The sequence below is a fragment of the Dinoponera quadriceps genome, unplaced genomic scaffold (assembly GCF_001313825.1).
Source record: "Dinoponera quadriceps isolate SergipeBrazil2010 unplaced genomic scaffold, ASM131382v1 scaffold1352, whole genome shotgun sequence".
Taxonomy (NCBI): domain Eukaryota; kingdom Metazoa; phylum Arthropoda; class Insecta; order Hymenoptera; family Formicidae; genus Dinoponera; species Dinoponera quadriceps.
In genome coordinates, this window is record NW_014555567.1 from 619,311 (window position 1) to 639,940 (window position 20,630).

Consider the following 20,630-nt stretch of genomic DNA (forward strand, 5'->3'; position numbering starts at 1 on the left):
CATTTCCGAGGGAGATCTTGCGCCAGTTATTTCGACCGCATTACCGTCTTTGTCGAGCCCCGTTGTTCGATCTTAACTTCGCACGCTAATTTCAATGGTAATCAAAGTTGCTTCCACGCTTATCCGGGCGCAAATAGAGCCGCGCACTCGCTTTATATCGCCACGGGCGTATGTTTAACGCGGTGTCGTCGCTCCCGTCTGTCTCCATCTCGACGACTTGACGAATCACGATCGTACAAGACGGTGGGAACACAATTACCGGCACCGTTAACATAAACAACTCGGGAAACTAACGGGATATTTTCAGTCAGCGTTTCTATTCAAACAAATTACGCTTCGGAATTGCTTTCCTTGCTCTTTGTCCGTCAACGATTTTCTACGTGTCATTACGGTTCGGCTGAAAAATCGAGAAGTGACCAATTTTGACTCCCCGTAAATTTTGTAAATATCACGCAGAGATAATGGCAAATTCTGACTCCGTGAATGTTTCTTTTCTTTTTTAATATATTACACAAAGACAATACATCCTCGCATCCACATTATCCGTTCTCGTCGATCAGACTTACATTGAAACATGCAAATTGCAGGAAATGTGAGACTCGTGTTACTCGTATCTCAAAAGTCCCCGTTGATATCGGTGCGCACGTCGTGGTGATTTAATATGACGAATGTTACTCGTACAATAAATTCAACTCGCGCGTATTCGCGACGCAGGAGAGTAGTATTAACGTTACATGCACGCATACACACACATACACACATTAGTTCGGCGCATACACGCGCCGCACGGTAACTAAGCGCCGCGACGCGATGTCGTTACATATCCGCACGCTTACGTAACGTCGCGCGACGCGCCGAACGAAATCCGCGTCGAAGACGCCGCGCGCAGATGAGAAGTAATAATTCGGTGGCTGACGAGAAAGTATCCCCTCGAGGGACGGCCGTGGCGTCGGCGAGCGCTTTAGGAGCTAACGATTTCAAAGCGGAAGCGTTTCTCTTCCTTGGCGCGCGGCCGAGTCTCCCCGGCGTCCGCCACCGAAAGTCGCGTGTTTTTTGCGCTCACGCTCCGTCGTAAGGAAGCACAAGGAACGTGGAATAACGGAGGAGAATAACTCGGTCGATCGCTCATCGTTGCAAGGACATACGGTTGAAGCTCATCTGCACAAGATAGACGCGGCTCGCTGGTCCCCAGTTTATGATTTCGCGAATTTAATACACACCACAGACGCACCGTGTGTGCTCATGTATTTCGTGTAACGTTAACCGTTTCTCCACTCTCCGGCGGATCCCACGCACACCGCGCAAGATGCAAATGTGTCTCTCATCGCGGCCAATAAAACGGCGATAGCGCGGCTCTTCAAGAACGAACCTTCGGCGATAACAAAGCGTGTCGCTGGAGAGCCGTGTCGGCTCGGAAAAGCGAGACGGATGAGCAGCGGGAGGGAAACGGACGAACTTACTCGTGAATGAACAATGCATCATCCCGTGTGTGTGTGTGTGTGTGTATGTATTGTGTCTGTGTATACGTGTTGTTTTTGGCTTTACATAATGGAGAGATTAAGATTTATACATTCACTTACAGTATAATATAAATAATAACGACTACGCGGAGAATCATAAGGCGATAATTACGATACGAACCTTACGCGTGTAGTACAAAATGTCGTCTATATTACGATGCGTTTCCGCTATCTTAAGTTACTTATCTTTACTATTTACAATACGTTTGTGATAACTCGGAGAGACACTCTCGTCTCGGCGCATATAACTACACAGCTTTGCCCCTCTCTCTCTCTCTCCCTCTCGCTCGCTCTTTTTTTCGCACCACGTCTCCTTGACTAATACTCTTCGAGATAAGGGGGAAGAAATGATACTCGGAGCCGGTGACGCGCGAGGCGCGTACGACCGATGCGTTTTCTCCGTGCGGCTGCACCGTTGATTAGCGATCTCTCAGATCGACGATGACACCGGCGTCTACGCATGAGACGAATGTTCGAGTTCGGACATTTGTTACTATCGAACTTTCTTACTGGGTGACTCGAGCCGTGCGACAAAGCAGCAGGATAAAATCGTTATTGTCCTCGTCTTGCAGGATCCCGCAACGATCGCAGTTTCACATTTAAGGTGTATAAGATTTCACGTCCCGTTGGATCAAGTTTACACCCGGTGACGCAAACTGATGCTGCGCGTTAACGTTTTGCCTCCTCTCGGCGAAACGCGCGAAAGCTACTTTGTCCGGCGGCTCTCATTAGAACGATTGCAAATAGACAATACCTGCTTTGAGCAGGTATTGTATATTTAATGGTGTCCGCAAGAAGCACTGTTTCGTTGTTACGGGATATACGCTGCGTCATAAACAAGTACAAAGTACCGTGTCACCGTTTTCGAAAGCGAATACAGCCATGTCGACAAGTAGCAAATCTTAAGTATCTAATATGAATGGCGTGTATTGGCGCGGGCACAAAATACTACATTCCCGGAGAGACTTGGGCAAATCGCGAGACAAATACACGTCGCTAATTTACGCTTCTTGCGCGAGAATCGCGCGTTAATTCACATTCACAATGTACACACACTGTCGTATGATACAAAACCCCGCCCGCACCCCCCAATCACACAAGGCACTAATTATTATTTATTGTAAGAAGAGAGAGGGAGGAATACACCTCGATCGGTGAACCCGCATGCCAGCGAGACCTTATAAGTGATAACCAAAATTTTCTATTGCATTCTCTTCGCTTTTCTTCTCGGCAGTTTCTCTCTCTCTCTCTCTCTCTCGCTCTGCTTCTGTTCAATCAATCAATATGCACGATGCTCTAAAAATATATTTATCGACTTGACATCACGGGATCTTTATCGCTTAAGATGGTATAAAAGACGTACAAAGTCGAGGCTCGCCATTACAAGTACAAAGTATTATGAAACGTTGAAACTCGATCCTCGGTTCTATCAATTTAAAAACGGCGCTATCGTAATTTCTTAAGAACGAATCAAGGCACGAGACATATTGATCGAATAAACCACAGCGAGAAGACTGCAGAAAGGAAGAGGAAACAAAAAAAGGAGACGAAAATCACACCTATAAGATCTTTCGCCGAGCACATTTAACAATCGATTATTTTGCAAATAAACTAAATGTATAACCTCCTTTTACTTCACGCTACTGGCTCAACGAAAAATAAACTTCAGAGCCTTAGAACGATTTTGTTTTAAAATAACGGACTATTAAAGAAATGCTAATATGTGTGTGTGTGCGTGTGCGCGCGTGTATGTGTGGAGCAGCTTATAATATTTTTCTCATTGTCATTATATAATTAATTATTCGGAAGGAAGCGGTGTGTGTTTATCTTTGTTCCAGACAATTTCTAACGATCACATCTGACACCGGAAATTCTCCAACTTCTTCCACCGCGTACGCGGGATAACTAACAAATACTTGTAAAAAAGATTTCGCAAATCCGTCTATATTTTCGTTTCGTTTCCCTATCGATACTGCAAAATCACGGAATTTTATTCTCGGCTATTCTTGCAATTTTCGCGTCAAATGTTGTCGAGATGTAAAATAATAATAAATTATCACCCTGTGATAAACCGGACCGATCGAGAATCGGAAGTCACTGAAGATCACAGTATTGTCAGAATGAACCATTTTGTTTCGTAGCAATCGGCGATGTGTGGACAGTTTCGTCATTGAATGTACATGGTACATACGCATTGGCACATATTGGCAAGTATAACAAATTATTAAAATCATTTACTCAGGTTTTGGACTATTGAATATTTTCCACATAGTGCACCAAGGCACCGAGTTTTCCTCGGAAACCTAATTCTATCTGCGATAAAGTGCTTGGACTTATCAGCTTCGTGAATGGACCCGCATCCCCGGATGAATTATCGATAACAATTAAAGATGAAGCGGTAGTAGCACGTAATAATTTTGCTGTTCGAAAATCGGACCTACTCTATACGACCTCCGCAGAAGAAATTCTAATGAATAGAAGAACAGAAACAAAGATAGTGAAACGGTAAAATTGCACAAATCTCGGATGTCAGTAGCATAGAAAGAAAAAAAAAAAAAGAAAAGAACAAGAACCATCAACTGGATAGCGATCTATGTTTTCTTCCATGCTGCGACTAGACGTAAGCATACTTGCTGAATCCATTTTTAAAGGAATAAGTGTTCTCTCTTTGCGTATTAGAGAAGACATCGGGGATTGTAAGTGCGCTGGGACACATTAATTAGTCCTTGCCTGAACGATGCCTGGATCAGTTCGGGCCACCGTTGTTTCTGCGGTTAATTCGTCAAAGACGAATCGGAGATTTAAACGAAATATAATGAATAACGCCGTTTGTTTTTCCTAACGTATAAAGCGTATATATGTACACTTTGCGCGCAGTTCGTCAGTTTCGTTTCTTCGAGTAACAATTAGGAAACACGTGAACAAATAACCCCTCATTCGCTACGATATCTAACGATGCCTAACGAAGTAACTGAATCGACTCGACGAGGTGCTAGTGTAGTCTCTATCAAGCGACAATAGTCCGTTATATTACAACAATTCTCGTCCGTCTAATATCCGATATTAGATGGAGATGTGAGACAGTAAAAGGAAATCGTACATCATCTTACCGGCGAGCGTGTGCGTAAAACTAATAATAGACATGTACAATAATTACAAGGTAATATTATATATATAAAATAAATAAAAATGTTAATAATAGTTATGCAACAATAATAACTAGGTATTATTGGCACTAACAACAATAATATCATTTTTTATGATGATGCATTCAAGGACACAAGACGTTATTCGGAAAATTGTATTGAATTTTTTCGTGGGGGAAAAAAAAGAGAACTGAACGATTGCGATTACTCGGAATTATAACGGCAGAAATGTTATGCTGCGTCCTCGAGACTGTCTTGCTTTAGCCATAATTAACATCTTTATATATGTCAATATGTATAGACTATGTATATATATATATATTTATATTAGTTTAACATACCACAGTAGTTTGTTAAAAATGCACGTCTCTTTGTCAGAATACTATACGACTGTAGCAAGAAAGAAAATATGACTTCTTTGCATACTAATTACAACCTTCGCAGCGAAGCCATACTGAGAGCCTTTCGAGTAGGTTGATCCGACATCGGCGCTACAATAACGTCGTCTCTAGTTGGAGAACTTGAACCATCATTATCCAGTTCCTAGAAAGATATCGGAAACTTAATACCTTTTCTTTCAACTCACTTATTTCTTTATAGGTGAAAGACAATAAATGTTTTGAAGACAATAAATACAATGTAAAATACTTAAATGCCTTAAAGACAATATATGTCTCTTATTGACAGGAACGAAAACAATAAAGAAGTAATAAGATAAATGTAACAGAAGAAAGAATTAAAGTTTTAGCAGATAAATATCAGAAAGCGAGGGAAATGATATATTAGTAAGTTAAAAATTGACACACAAAAGGATATAAACCTATAACTTAATTGCCATGAAAAATGTATAACTGTAATATTTATTAATTAGAAGATATTCTTCTTAGATATACTTATATACTTGTTAGAATTTTATTTTAGCGGAAGGAGAATATATATGTATATAAATGTATCGTTCTAATTTATCTCTTTATTAAGTCAACTGAAAAATTGTCTTATAAGCTCAAAAGCTTAAATTCAACAATCTGGCATCATCAACTCGTTAATATTTTGTAAAGATAAAAATTTCTAGTAAAGTAGCTTTGTTTTATTTGATATCTATTAGATTTTATTTTATGTTACGGTACTTACGTGATCCCTAATACACCTTTATCCATTGATTTTGAAACAGCGTGCAAATTTATTATAATTATTATATTAAGGTGTTTGTTCATTCCAATGAAGATAAGAATAAAAATCCGAGCAATTCGAAAGTGTTGAAAATAAATAGCAAAATAGAATACAAAGTTTTAGAATAATTTGAGAATATGTGAGATATTTCTTTAATAAAAACAATGAAAAGTAAATTAATGTTTAGCTAACTATTAATATACGAGCTTTTCGAAAACCACACTAATCAATTTCACTCTTGTCAATTTTTTAATTTTAAATGCAAGCACTGACCATGTGCTCTGGTATTAAAATTGAGAAATTTACAAAAAATAAAATCGACCAGTTTGGGTTCTGAGAAACTCATATATTTGTTACATGACAATGTAAAAATATGGTGTATACTAATGAGAAGATTTTAATTATTTTAATTATATTATAGAATATATATATAGAAAAGATATTATTTTCGTTTTTAACTTAATATCTCTTGTACGGTGTAAATTATATCAAGAATAGAAAAAAAGAAAGAGATCTAATAGAGGAGTTAAGTGCAGAAAAAAGGTATGAAAAAAAAATCTTATAATAAATTGCAGTGTACCTCTAAATTAAGTTTCTCTCACAACCCTTTTCACATGTATGAAGCATGTTAAGATAAAATCAATGGAAAAGTTACAATACTTTCTGTCGTGACAAAAAAATACGTGAGTAGAAATGATAAAAGATAAGCATAGGCAAGAAAGATATGCGAGAAAAATGGTCAACTAACATTGATATTGCTGCAGCTACCTAGCCGCATCTGATTTCTCTGTTGACTCGTTGGTGCAAGATTTTGCGGCACCCCAAACGGCGACATAATTGTAGACATCGCTCTATTTAATTTGCTTGGAGTTTTATTGAAACTAAAAGCTCGGCCAACTCTCGCTCTTGTACGAGATGCGAACCTGAGGGAAGAAAATTCACTTCACAAATTTGTCAATATATGACTGTGACATTTAAACGCAATCTAAAATATTTTTCTCTCCTATTCAAGTTAATATTTGTAACTTTATACTTTGATCTTTGTCAAAATCTTTTAAAATTACATCTTTCTTTTATACGGTAAAAGTTGGAATCTTTTCATTAGGAGGGAAAAATATTTTACAAACAAAGGGAACGTGCGACAAATCCACAAACATTAAAACTCATGTCAGGAAAACCAGCTCAAGCAGGCAGAATAATACTTATTAGGGTAGAAAGAATATACAATTTTTTATACGTGCACAAATTTCATGTAGCATAATAAAACATGTCTGATCATATGCAATAATTGGAGACGGTAGCAACTGCACCACGGCTGCACATTGAAAAATGCGACACTGAAGGAAAAAAAATGTAAATACCTGAGACGTGTTATATGAATAGAAAATCAAATCAAAATACAAAACGTTACTAACAAGTAGCTCTTGAACTAAAATAAAATACGATCAAGTCGAAAATTAAATCACGATGCAAAATAATACTTTTTCATGTTAATTATGGCAAACTACAAAATCACCATACAAAAAAAAAAGAAAAAAATTGCAGTGTATAACAAGATACACACATTGTACATGTTATACATATATATAATATATTAGGTTGGTAAGAAAGTTATGTCGTTTTTTTTTTGAGGAAATTTCAATTTCTTATATTTAAGCTCATAAGTGAGATTATTTAATGAAATATTAACCACTGTTTTCTATGACTTTCCTCCATTTGTCAATAAAGTCATTTATGCCGGATGTATCAAAGATCCTATCCTTTGAAGCCAGGAAATCTACCACTGCCCTCTGAACATCCTGAAAGTTTCGAAATTTTTTTCCTTTAAAAAAATTTTGCATCGAGAGGAACAAGTGGTAGTCAGATGGTGCTAGGTCAGGTGAGTATGGTAGATGTGATAAAACATCATAACCAAGAGCCTGGAGTTTCTCCTTCGTCCTTAAAGCCACGTGAGACCTGGCATTGTCATGTTGGAAGACAACACCTTTTCGGTTATACAGTGCTGGACGAAGTTCACGTATTTTTGTACTCAGTCGGGTTAGCTGATCACAATATAGGTCTGCTGTGACAGTTTGATCTGGTTGCAACAGTTCCCAGTGGATAGGACCTCGATAATCCCACTAAATGCAAAGCATTAGCTTTTTTTGTTGCAAATTGGCCTTCGCAAGGGTAGGAGGCGAACTGCTTGGCATTATCTTGGCTCTTTTCCTCACTACATTGTCATACACAATCCACTTTTCGTCATCAGTAACCAGGCGATCCAAGAATGGCTCATATTGTTGTCGAGCAAGCAAAGAAGAAGCAATAGAAATTCGATCTGCCATATTTTTTTCGCTTAATTCACGGGGAATCCAACGAAACTATTTGTAGACAAAGCCAAGTTTGTTCAAGTGATTTTCAATTGTTATGTGACTAACGTTTAACTTATCCCCGATCTCCCTCGTAGTCAATAGTGGTTCATTACCCACTAAAGCCCTCAGAACGTCGTTATCAAGCTCCTTTGGTCTTCCGGTGCGAGGTTCATCTTGAAGCTTCATGTCACCTGACCTGAATTTTTCAAACCATCTTTGGACCGTACGCACTTTAACTTTAGATGGTCCAAAGACGAAACACAAATTTTTATGAGCTTCCGTCGCATTATGACCAAGTTGGAACTCATAAAGCACAGAGTGCCTAAAATGAAGTTTTTCTTGATCCATCATATACCCCTATTTCTCAAAATTTAATGATTAAAAAACACCTGTAATATCAAAAATCAAAACGGAACTACTAGCTTTCGATTGATACCAAAATTGTCTAAATCGCACAAAGAACAATGAAATAATGGACTTTCAATTGGAGCAACAGAAAAACGACATAACTTTCTTACCAACCTAATACAAAAAATATATAACATATCCCAAATTGGTTTGCAGAGCAATTCTCTCCCTGAAAAAAAAGTTGCGTCTCTAGAAAAAATTAATAGATAGAGCTCATAGTTCATATCATGCTTGAACTGGTTATGGACAATTGACTGCAATTATCTCTCAATAATTATATTCATCCACCAAGCATAAAACTAGAAGCGAGGAAGGTAAAAGAAGCAAGTAAAAAAATATAATCAGCCTGGTGCGAAAACTAACGGTAGTGGGACATGTAACGTAGTTTCACACATGCTATTGAGTAGGAACACATACGGGTCCATATACTCCAGGTAAAAATTATGAAATAGGCTCCTGTAACCAAACGGTTGTTGTCCCATTATTTTTCTACATCATGCAATATAATATAATATGTACAGTAGTGAATATTTTGATTTTATGCTTATAGAGATGTAACCGCATCCTCTACAAGTGTTCGTACAAATATCAACGATGCATGCTTTTATATATTCATTATACGTCGAATGCCGTGACAGTTATCGGTGATCGACACACTACCAAGTATTACCAAGTTCCATCAAATTACGTATAAAATATAATTACGATTTTTTTTCAATATGATTGACTCCAATCCTTGTGTTGCTTCCGGAGGTGTAGGCCGCGTTTTAAATCAGCGTTCTGCCAACGTTTCGCAAACATTGCAGTTTGCATCATCAAGGCTTGGAGCTCTGATACTGAGCTCTCTTGGATATTGGTTGTCTTCATATACTCTTTTATCCTTAGGAGGAGGGAAGGGGAAAAAAGGGGGAGTTGGTTCCAGCCAATCGGCGTGTTTCTTAATTGACCAACTGATCAACTCTCCCTTTTTTCCCCTCCCCTCCTCCTAGAGATAAAGGAGTATATAAAGACAACCAATATCCAAGAGAGCTCAGTATCAGAGCTCCAAGCCCTGATGATGCAAACTGCAATGTTTGCGAAATGTTGGCAGAACGCTGATTTAAAACGCGGCACACCTCCGCAAGCAACGCAAGTGGATTGTACCAATGGCCGCGAAAGCCTCAAGACTAATATGATTGACTCCGTTTATTCGGTTCATCGAACATGAAACAATAAACGCGCATGAGGTACATGAAACTGCTCTTGATATTCGATAAAACAAAGGAGAAAAAAGGATCAATAAGAATCTATGCACAGAATAGCGTAATAAAAATGAACACAATATAGCTCAGCAGAAATTTAGAATAGTTGGGATTTCAACATTCATTAGTTTAAACGTTTCGGTTTTATGCCGGACCATTTTCGATGTTAAATACGTCATGTCAAAACAATAAATGTGATGAACATTGAAACAATTTCATAAGAAGATGTCTGTATTTCAGTCTCCAGAACAACATGCGAATTCATATAATGAAAGTTATGATCAATACACTACAATTCAGGCACTATTAATAACGCGATTTGATATGAAAAAAAAAAAAAGAATCTATATAAAAATACATATCTTGTAGATTTTTCTGACGTTATATCCATCGAACCGGAAGCCTAAAAAATCTCGTTTATATTTGAACGACAACTTATATTTTACAAATGTGGTCTCCTTCTAAATTTTTTTATTAATGGTCACAACGGAATATGATAGTAAACTAACCAATTACAAATTATAGAAAAAAAAATTTAATTTTCACCACGTGTACAACATAGTTCAACTAAGTCCACAGATAAGACGACTAATGTTGTGAAACAGGCCCTAACATGCAAAAAAAAGTGAGATATTAGAATAAATGACATTGATGTCTTAAGGTTCATCTATACATTTATCGTAATACTAATTATAGTCGTTTAGAAACATTGTCTCAAACATCGTTTGTTTATAAATCACAACGTATCGTCGAAAACATTATTAAAGATATTTGTGTATGATCATAAAAGTTAAAGTTGAATCAATTTTCACGATGAGCGTGACAAACGTTCGCTTACGACTGATATTACGATATAGATCAGAAGCAATCGCTTACGACTGATCTTACGATATAGATCAACCTTTTAAAAATATATTCAAACGCTATTTGTGTACAAAGTGTCTGACAATTATCGTATCAACGTTCGTGTGCTGATAAAGAGCATATTAAACTGAACCAAAAAAATCTTCCACCTTTTTGCAGACTGCAATATAGTTATCAACGAATTAATTAAAGAACATCAGGAAATGAGTGTGCGGGAAATGTTAGAATCGCACGCTTCCACGATTTCCTACACAAGTTCTCAATAATTACCAAGACAGAGTAACGAAGTTAGCAAAATGATAAATAGAACTTTCCTGTTCAGTTCAATGCGCTCTAACTGCACAAGACGGAAATTGTCAAGCACTCTGTATAATATTAACCCTTTGCGTTGGTACTTAATCGACATATACGTCTATTTAAGTTAACGCTCAGAGGGAATAAAAATGTACACATTTGAGACGTGTTCAACGATTTTGACTTGTAAATCGTGCAACATGTGGAAAGTGTGATTCCGACGCAAAAAAAATTGAGATAACGATATAAAATAATAAATAATACAATAAGTGTTAAAAATATTAGAAACAATTAATGACAATATACAGTTACTTACTTAATTGTTTTCTTTAATGTTCCCGACGCTATATCGCTGGTATCAATTTCAAACTGATGTGAATCGTGGCTGATGAGTAGCGTGTCCTGATGGATAAAAAGTATGGAATATACCAATTAACAATAGGATCAAAATTAAGATAAAATGCTTTGATATTGTAAAGTTCAATATCAAAACTTATATCGGCTATATTTATATGATAAATACCGCGTCAGCTACGCAAATAGCGATGGCCATTTGTCTGCACAAAGTCCGCAAATAATTTGTTTTGTTCACTTCTTCATCGGTGATCACGAATGAGAACAACTTTTCCTTTAATTCTTGATTACTTCGCACCACAAGCGCAAACACTTTGTGACATTCTGAGAAAGTAATAGGTAAACGAACAAAAATTAAATAAAAAATGTAATAAGTAAAAAAATCGCCTACATTTATGCGATTTATGCCGTATTTACCCACCTTCTGTTTCCCGAATGTCCACGACTTTCCGTATAGTATTTAACGATAGTAGTTTTATATGTTTGTACGGCTTTCCTTGACTTAATTTGCTCGACTGCAAGCCGTTCATCGTGTTGGGACTTTTCATCGAGTTAAAAGCTTTCGACCTTTTCTTGCATACTTCGAGAGTATCGGTAAATAGAAACAATACCAAATGATCACCTCGTCCACTGAGACCTTCTGTAAGTTCCATTACGTCACATTTGGCAACGAATGATCTGTGCGAGGAAACTAAATGCGGTGGGCAATTATCAATCTCATTGAAGATATCGAACATTGCTAACTGGCGCTCCGTTTTCCTTTTGTCTTCATTTATGTACGTCATGACATTCTTAATACAGCTAATAGAAGCTTCCAATGCGCTATAATCTGGATTACTTTTGTCGGTATGCTTAAGAATATCTGTTTAAGAAACACAAAAGCATTTTAGCGATGTCCGCGAATTTGTTTAGACAAATAATAACAAAAGGCATTTGTTATTAATCGGAGATTTGTCTTACCGTTTAATAATAAATTAATACTGGGTAACCTTTGTACTGGTTTAATTAACAGCTCTTTCAAGCTTTGTCTACCACATTCCGGTATCGTCTGACAGTTTTTCAAAAAGGCATGGAATCGTGGTTTGTTTTGATCACATTGGTCCAACATTTGTTTTGTATTCTCGAAGAAGTTAACATATGGCGGGTACGCTTTAACCAAATCTGGCTCAAACTTGAGGAATATCTTGCCGATACTGATGTCCTCTGTCCAATGTGTGGCACTGTAACGCAGTGACTCTAACAATTGTTTATGAACGTCATAGATGGGTGGAAAATTTCCAAATATTATTCTGGCCTCTGTACTATTTAATAATTCTTTCCCACTCTTCCCGATAAGATTCTCTAGTGGTAACTTAAACAGCTGTAATAACAAAAGTATAGATTATTATGAAATGTTGAGAAATGTCGATACTAATTTATTTCCATAGTTTAACATATATATTAGATATTTAACATATATTTATATTTATATATACAGGATGGATCAGAGCGACCAGGGCAAAGAAAATACTGAAAAATACAATGGTTTTGGTCTTCCCTGCGTCTTTTTCAAGAAAAAAGCGTGTTATCAAATATCTCGAATGCATTGAAATGTTGGAGCCTCTTTTCTGCGATGCTGGGATTGAATTCCGTGCAGGTTTACCGACAATAACCGGTTTGGTAAGTGTCGTTGCGTACGTTATGCGTTTTGTCAGCAACAGATATATCAATTTCTCAACGAATTTTAGTCTGGCACTTATTTAGTTCCACGAACTGAGATTTTTTCCGTATAACAGTAATTAACCAAGTAGCGTGCGCGTCTCATGTGTTGTGTATTGTTCTCTAGTATATATATAAAATAATATATAAATACACAATATTTCCTTACCGTCATAATTGTGTTAAGAATACCCACATAATTGGATTCAGTCTCTACTAATTCAAGGAAAACTTGATGACGTTTCGACAAGTTTCCCCTAGCCTTTTTTATATCGATAGCTTCTACCTCTGGAATATTTGCTAGTTAACAATAAATAATTTCAATACCATCTTCCCTTTCACATGGTTTATCTTTAGATATTTTAATAATTAGAAGTTAATCGATTACTTTCACAATCATGAGATCTTTAAATTCTTTATTATGTATTAAGCTCAAGAGAGGATAAGATATGTTTGTTTTGTTACGATGAAAATAAAGAATTTATAGTCAGTACTCTCAACACCACATGTCTAGTGATCCACGATGGAAAGGAAGATGACAAATTTACTGATGTGATATTAAAATTGTAACGTGTTATCTGTTTTATTATGTATTATTTTGTTGTAAATGTGAATTAACATACATTTGATGAAATATTATTGTCTATGTACTGTGTGTTATGAATGTACATTATGCATAATTATGACAACGTTATAATGTATTTGTGTGATAACGTATATAATAATGTTATGATAATATGTATATAAAAGTTATATAATTGTATGTAGCTATTAACAAATATATATATTCTAAAGTATACTTATCAGAACTAGCATACCGTCCAACAATTGTTTGTCAGGACTCGCCGTACAATCTAGGAAGCTTCCACTGACACTTGCCGGTGAATCCGCCCCATTCTGCAACAAATTAGATAATGGAGCACCTAACCAGTAGGGATGCTTTGGTAACGCTACACTCTGTCCTGCAATTTGTTGACTGTCTCGTCTGCCAGACGCACTAGGGGACAGAACTGTCTCTAGATACTATAAACAAAACAGTAATTACAGTATTGAATAAATTATATCATTAGTATTACTATTATATTGTTTTAATTTACGTGTTCAAACAAATAGTCTTTCTCATCGGCCGCTGCCTCATTTTGTACAGATGTCCAGAACCATCCAGTTTTGACTATGAAAGCTGAGACCGCACCCAAGTTTGGCAGTACATTTACATTGGACTCATCTACAACCTGTAATAATCAGCATAAATTATAGTATTATTATTTTATTATTTCTGCTCTTAAGTTACATTACATTATTATCTCCACCAGACAGTAGACAACAGGACAGGACAATTATATGTACATGCTGTAAATATTAATATTCTATATACACGAATATTTTCTAAATAAACATGTGTAGGATTTCTTATTATACCAGATTATATCTCTTATTATATCTATCATATCTGTTACACGTATTTATAATTTAGTAAATAAATTTTTTTATCTTAATACTTATATATATATATATATATATATATATATGTGTGTGTGTGTAATACATTCGGTCAAAACACAGATTAAACAGTTATATCAAGTTATATTTTATTCCAAAAAAAAAAAAGAGAGAGAGAGAGAGACAAAGATAAGTTTCTTTGTATGCTAACACATTGCTCACAAGATATCTCATGTTTAGGAAAACATGCACTACGGTCAGGTCACGACCTTCTCGTTCGCAAGATTTCCTTATAATTTCATGCAGATGATAAATGTAGAAACGAATGCGTGTCAAAGTACAAAGAAAAGTAGAGTTGATACGTGTATATAAAATAATATACGGATCAGATTAGACAGGAAGAACAAGACCGTACGCAATGTGTTGAGCATCTGTTTAACTTGAAGAAAATGAACGCACACCGTACATAACTTGAAGAGAATTAACACACACCGTACATAATACTCTGTAAAAAAAAAAAAATAAAACAAAAATACCGCGAGCAATGATTTGTCCTGTGTTCTCAAATCTATGCAGTCAATTTTCGTATCGTCTGATGCGGCATTGCAATTTTTCCCATTAGGTGTAAAAGTATTCCTTAAGTGTTTAGTGTTTGAAATCTTTGTAGGTATTGGAAAAGACTTGGATAGGGATGTGTATTTCTTTTTGAACACAGTTTTCTCGGGAGGCGGATAATATGAGTCGTTGAAAATATCTTGTTTGTTAATGGGAAACGTCGAGCAAATAGAGAAATGACTGATCTTTGAGAAAATGGATGTGTATGATTTAGACAAATATTTCTTCTTCTCGCCTGATGCGTTATGTAAGAACGTATCGCTATATTGTTCTTCGCAATGTTTCGATATGTTCGGATACGAACGCGTCTTCATGAACTTGTATTTTTCAAGTGTCGCCATTTTATGAACAGACGTACAAGAATTAGTTTTTCTCCACTTTACGTATCGTTTTGGGGTTAAGATTCTTTTAGTCGACGTGTTATTCTGTATGTAGTGAATATTTTTACGATATTTCAGGGACGGCGCGTTATTATTCATCAGTGATACGGAAACGCTGTGTGCATTATTTTTCTCAAAAGACTTAGAATGCTTCAGATCATCTGATTTTGTTGGAAAGTTTGACGTAATCTCACAGAGAGAATGATTGTTGCCGAATAAAGAACTTTCGGAAATGCTGAACTTAATCCTTTTATCGCTTATCACCATTGATGTCGAACTTGAGCATTTATCTGACATAGAAGAAACATCGGATAGATTAGACGACTTGTTTACATCTATACCAGAATCATTTTGCTCTGCAAAATGATGAAGCATATCGCAAGATTTAATGGTTAAATTTTGCAAGTCAGAGCGATTATCGTTCATGCTGTCGTGAGTAGCAAAATCTTGGTTGATACTGTTAAGCATGAGATCAGCCCTTTTAATATCGTCTATATCAAGCATTTGCGATATAAATGAAATACTCTTTGATGAAAAATAGTAATTTTGTGTTTCTATAAAATCTGCACTTTCCGCACCGCTTGATATGACATTGAACTTAGTACGTGTTTGTACCGGAATAAAAAACGAATTGGAATAAGGATCATAAAAAGGAGAGGAAACTTTGAAGCGCGTTAAGCAAAATGGACTGAGATTGGGTGGATTTTTGAAATATGACGACTTGTTGTTGATCGTGTTGGATTTCTTGTAGAAAGGACCCGCTACGTCTACCACCTAGAGCATGTGTTATTTATTTAATGTAAAAAATAAATATGACAACTTCATAATCGCGACATATAAATCCAATATATCCGTATAACGACATGATATATTTATGTGCGGAAATTACGAATAACGTTAAAAGTTCATTCATAGTTAATATAGGTGCAAATTATAAGAGAAATGAAAGCAAAAAGAGAGACGCAAATGAAAAATCATACTGTCGACTCACCACATGAGTGCAATTTGGATCATCTATTTCAGTAGGTTCACCACCTTGTTGCTCCAGAACTTCACACATATGTTTCTTCTCTTCTTCGGGAAAACCAAAAAAACACACTTTTGCTCCATAAAATGGCTTTAGCTTATATGTTGTTATCTGCAATCACAATTAAATACAACATTATAAAAAAAAAAAAAAAATGCACATATGCGCCATAATATATTAACACAACGACTAATATAATTTTAAATATAATTATTTTATATTCAGGGATATTTACTAATGCATTCGCACGACTGGAAACATCATCTTTGGCATTCCATAATGCTATCACCCACTCTACTGACATAATAGGCAATCCAAATGTGTCGGCATATCTATACTTCTCTCCACTGCAATGGTTTGCAATGAGATGCGTCACCTTCATACCCATCTCTTTACGGATACTACCTCCCATACTAAGAATCATATTAGCTAATTTGCGCTATTGGAGAAGAAATGATTATATCATAAGTATATGAGACGTGATAAGTACATGAGATGTGATTGAACACACGTACACACGTTAACCGAGTTTAACAATATCACAAGAGTTACAGATATAAACAATGGACTCACCAGTTCATCCTCTTTAGCTCGAAATCCGCTGAACACCACTACCGTGCCTACCATAGCTTGTGTGTATAATGGTCGTTTGATACTAGGCAGAGAATCTTTCTTCTCTGCCAGTTGCAGCAGAGCCGTGGGTCCCAGTATTCTAATCAAGAGGAAACAAAGCAGATAGCATCAACAAAATGTTCTGTTTCCTCTTCATATTATGGTATACACGAAAATATGAATGGTAAGACACAAGTATTAAGCGAACTGACCAGTCTTGCAGTCCGAGAATAATCGAATGTGATTGTTCAATTTTTCTAATGTTTTTTTTTTGTATACCATGACCGTATACTCGACCGTATACTCGAGCTCAGAATACATTGTGCCTTAATTGTACAATTTACAGGAGTCCGATACACTATTATGTGTACAAACCTATGAGCACTCTTGCACAAGGCATCAAACTCAGGTCCTTCAAACTGCTTGAGTACAAAATAAGTGTTGTAACTAGTGTCTTCGACATATTCTGTTCCGGTTTCTGACTTGAGTACAGATACTTTAAACTGCAGAGCAGCATGACCAAGTGCAGGGTCATTGCAGGCTGTGCCAACTAAGCATATTCTCTTCTTGCGTGGTATAATTAAGGCTATACATAAATACATTTTAAGTATAAATTTGATTGTGTTACTTAATCAAGCGCATATATAAATCGACTTTTGTGTCAATTTTATTAACGGAAAACTTCTAATATGTCAGAACACACTGACGATATCATAGTTGTTTGTGTTGCTGACGTATATTTACATGACAAGATAAGAACGTCTCTCGTGAACGGTAATTTTCACAATATATAAGAGAAATATGCGAACTTGATAACACTTCAATTTCAATTTTTCAATTTCACAGTGGCCAATTTTATGCAGTAGTCCTTAATCAAAGTAAATTAGAATATCTAATCTGCTTATGACTATTTGGGAAGTATATGCGCAAAAGTGGTGATGCGCAATAGTGGTAAGAATATATGCCGAGAAATGAAGGTAAAGTCAGCAAATTATTCTGACCTTGCTGCAATTTCAGATAATGAGTGGCAGCAGTGATAAAAGCAGGTGATAACACTATTTTATATTTTCTCGAAGATAACGCGAGCCGATAGATTATCTTGGAAATTTGGTATCTCCCGGGTGCCGCAATATTAAAACTGCTAAGCATACATTGCTATGCAAAAATTCGCACCTTAAAATATTAATACGTATATTACGAAATATCAAGTTTAATATTCTAACTCTTAGTATCTATACACAAAAAACATTATCGCTATCGTCTGTTACCAAAACAGCTGTGAGAAGGAGAGAAGGAGGGGCGAATAAACATCCCACAATAAGGTGCTGATTTCACTAACATATAACAATTGCAAGACATTGCTATTATTAAACGAAGAAAGTAACTAAGTTTCCACCAGCTAGCAGGAAGATTTGTCAGTAAAATGCTATTTTTAGCTGTGTCAGCATTCCGGCAAAATTTAAACGTGTTGTACGAAGTATGCGGCTCTATTTCGTATCATTCGTAGACAACGGGAAGTCCTGTGTACATGTATACATCTGTACGCACGATTCACGTGCTCAGCGTGAGATAATTAACTGGCGAAAAGCACGAGAGAGAGAGAGAGAGAGAGTGAGAGGGAGGAAAGAGAAGAGAGGGGAGAGATAGGGAGAAGCGAGAGAACGAGAACGAGAGAGCGAGAAATACCTAGAAAGAGAGAGACAAAGGGAGACAGAGAGTAGATAAATAGACGGACGTTTTAGGAGCCGAGGTGCGAAATTATTGTAAATCTCAAGGCTTCTTATAACGACACCCATCGGCGGAGAAACCGTTCGTCTCTGACGTAATTTTGGAGAATAAATCAAGGCCGTATTTAGGAGAAGAATCGCAAAAGGCACTTACTCATGTCTCCCTTCGGTTTTGCACGCCGGTAAAGACCTAATTAGCGTTTAAGGGAAGTAAGAGCTTCAGGTATCGTAAACCAACTAACACGGCGAATCTAGTCACGTGTGCGAAAAAAAAACGGCGACAAATACGCACGATGCGATCATCGAAGTGAGTCGCACGAGAGTGAGCGAGCGAGCGAGGTAGAGAGAATGAGCGAGATAGATAGAGAGAGAGAGGGAGCACAAGATGAGGAAGGAAGTAGGGTTAATCGGAGTAGGGTTAGGCGGATCTTGCATTATCTTTTCGTGGCGATATTTTTCACGAGTTACGAAGATTCTCCGCGTTTCTCGAAGCAGGTGAAAAGTCCCACGTGCGATCGATCAAGCGAGCGAGCCCGCGGCAACACATCGTCGGTTCCGTCCTACGATGCCTACCGCGGATGATTAACGTTGACATATTCCGCGCTCTTACCTTTAGCCACCGCCGCACTATTTATATCGCCGATACCGCCGTTTTGCTCATCCATTTTGGCACGTGCGTTACAACATCGGCCCGCTCTCTCTCCTTTGTGCGCGGAGTTTCCCTACGAGCGTGTGTCCCTCTCGTCAGTAATGCACAACGACACACTCGCGCGTATGATGCGTGCACTCCGTCGAGCATTTAAATTCTCTCGCAAACACGAACGTTGTCACCATGCGCGAATCCAGCCTGAATATCGCCGAATATACGCGGTACACGCATCGTCGAGTCGCACTTACTTCTCAACCCGTCGTCAAGTGCAACAACACCAGCCAATAGTATCGGTAACAATACCACCAGCTCCGCCAGCGGCACCATCACGGTTACCTTCGCGGACGCTTTGTCCTATTCGTGCTCCGTCGTGCTATACCCAACGAATTTGCTGGTGGGTTTCGAATACTCGCATTGCTCTCTCTCTCTCTCTCTCTCTTTCTTCCTTTCTCTCCCTCTCTCTCTCGCACCTTCGCGCCCGCCTTTTTCCCCCGCATGCGCGAACGCGACGTGCCGAGGCGTGCGCCAACGACAGGCCTGCTCCGAACCGTTGAGAGTTCGCGAACAGTCGTACAGTCGACGCCAAAACGTGGCTCTCGCGCTTGAATTTTCATTCCTTCGGTAAGGTACCTTCGAGGCGGACGTGTTACACTTCGACACGACCATGCGTCGTGCGATAATCACCGGTGTTTTTAAACTTCCAATCCTCCAGTCCTCGCGAGAAACGCCGAATGTCGAATTCCCGGGTACGTTTTTAAATCGCAATAATATTAGGTCTGTTCGTTTTCGCTGCACCGCTGGCTAGTGCAATATGTTGAAGCGAGACAAGTATATGTTTTCTCACTTCAACTTATTGCACTGTTTCAGCGGTGCGGCGAAAACGAACAGACTTATTGACAGCCAACACGAGGACGTATTTAGCGCTGCGTGTACCGTGCAGACGTTACGCTGGGCTTCGCGTTCAAATTTCGCCGTCGGGTTTCCCCCGGACGAGAAATCCCCTATTCGCGAAACGATAGTATTCGTCTGGTGATTTTATTGCTTGAATTCATTTTGAACGTGCACGACGTGAAGACGAAACGAAGGACTGCCCGCGAATCAAACTTTTCGGGATTTCGCTCACAATAGATCATG

General features: G+C 37.6%; 1 protein-coding gene and 1 long non-coding RNA gene across 9 annotated transcripts in view; one reads left to right on the top strand and one right to left on the bottom strand.

Annotated features, from left to right (window-relative positions):
- LOC106744686 overlaps positions 1 to 13,965 on the top strand; it is a 116,462-nt gene extending 102,497 nt beyond the window's left edge. The window contains exons 5-6 of the long non-coding RNA XR_001374471.1: positions 12,826 to 13,007; positions 13,886 to 13,965. This is a non-coding gene — a long non-coding RNA (uncharacterized LOC106744686). The remainder of the gene's footprint in view (positions 1 to 12,825; positions 13,008 to 13,885) is intronic.
- LOC106744682 (protein ECT2) lies at positions 481 to 19,863 on the bottom strand. 8 transcript variants are annotated; one of them, XM_014619637.1, is made up of 16 exons: positions 18,389 to 18,753; positions 17,496 to 17,706; positions 17,082 to 17,220; positions 16,744 to 16,947; positions 16,473 to 16,619; positions 14,144 to 14,278; positions 13,865 to 14,069; positions 13,216 to 13,346; positions 12,309 to 12,708; positions 11,770 to 12,210; positions 11,518 to 11,672; positions 11,311 to 11,396; positions 8,959 to 9,051; positions 6,585 to 6,759; positions 5,798 to 5,813; positions 5,125 to 5,209 (listed from the first exon to the last, which is right to left on the bottom strand). In XM_014619637.1, exons 1-15 carry the CDS (start codon positions 18,477 to 18,479, stop codon positions 5,805 to 5,807), a joined length of 2,622 nt encoding a protein of 873 aa, XP_014475123.1. In that variant the 5' UTR covers positions 18,480 to 18,753; the 3' UTR covers positions 5,125 to 5,209; positions 5,798 to 5,804. The 8 variants fall into 8 exon arrangements, with proteins under 8 accessions (XP_014475121.1, XP_014475118.1, XP_014475120.1 ...); XM_014619635.1 differs by lacking the exons at positions 5,798 to 5,813; positions 18,389 to 18,753 and adding an exon at positions 19,458 to 19,863 and having other exon boundaries at positions 481 to 5,209; positions 9,013 to 9,051; XM_014619632.1 differs by lacking the exons at positions 5,798 to 5,813; positions 18,389 to 18,753 and adding an exon at positions 19,458 to 19,863 and having other exon boundaries at positions 481 to 5,209.
- Positions 19,864 to 20,630: the final 767 nt, after the last annotated feature.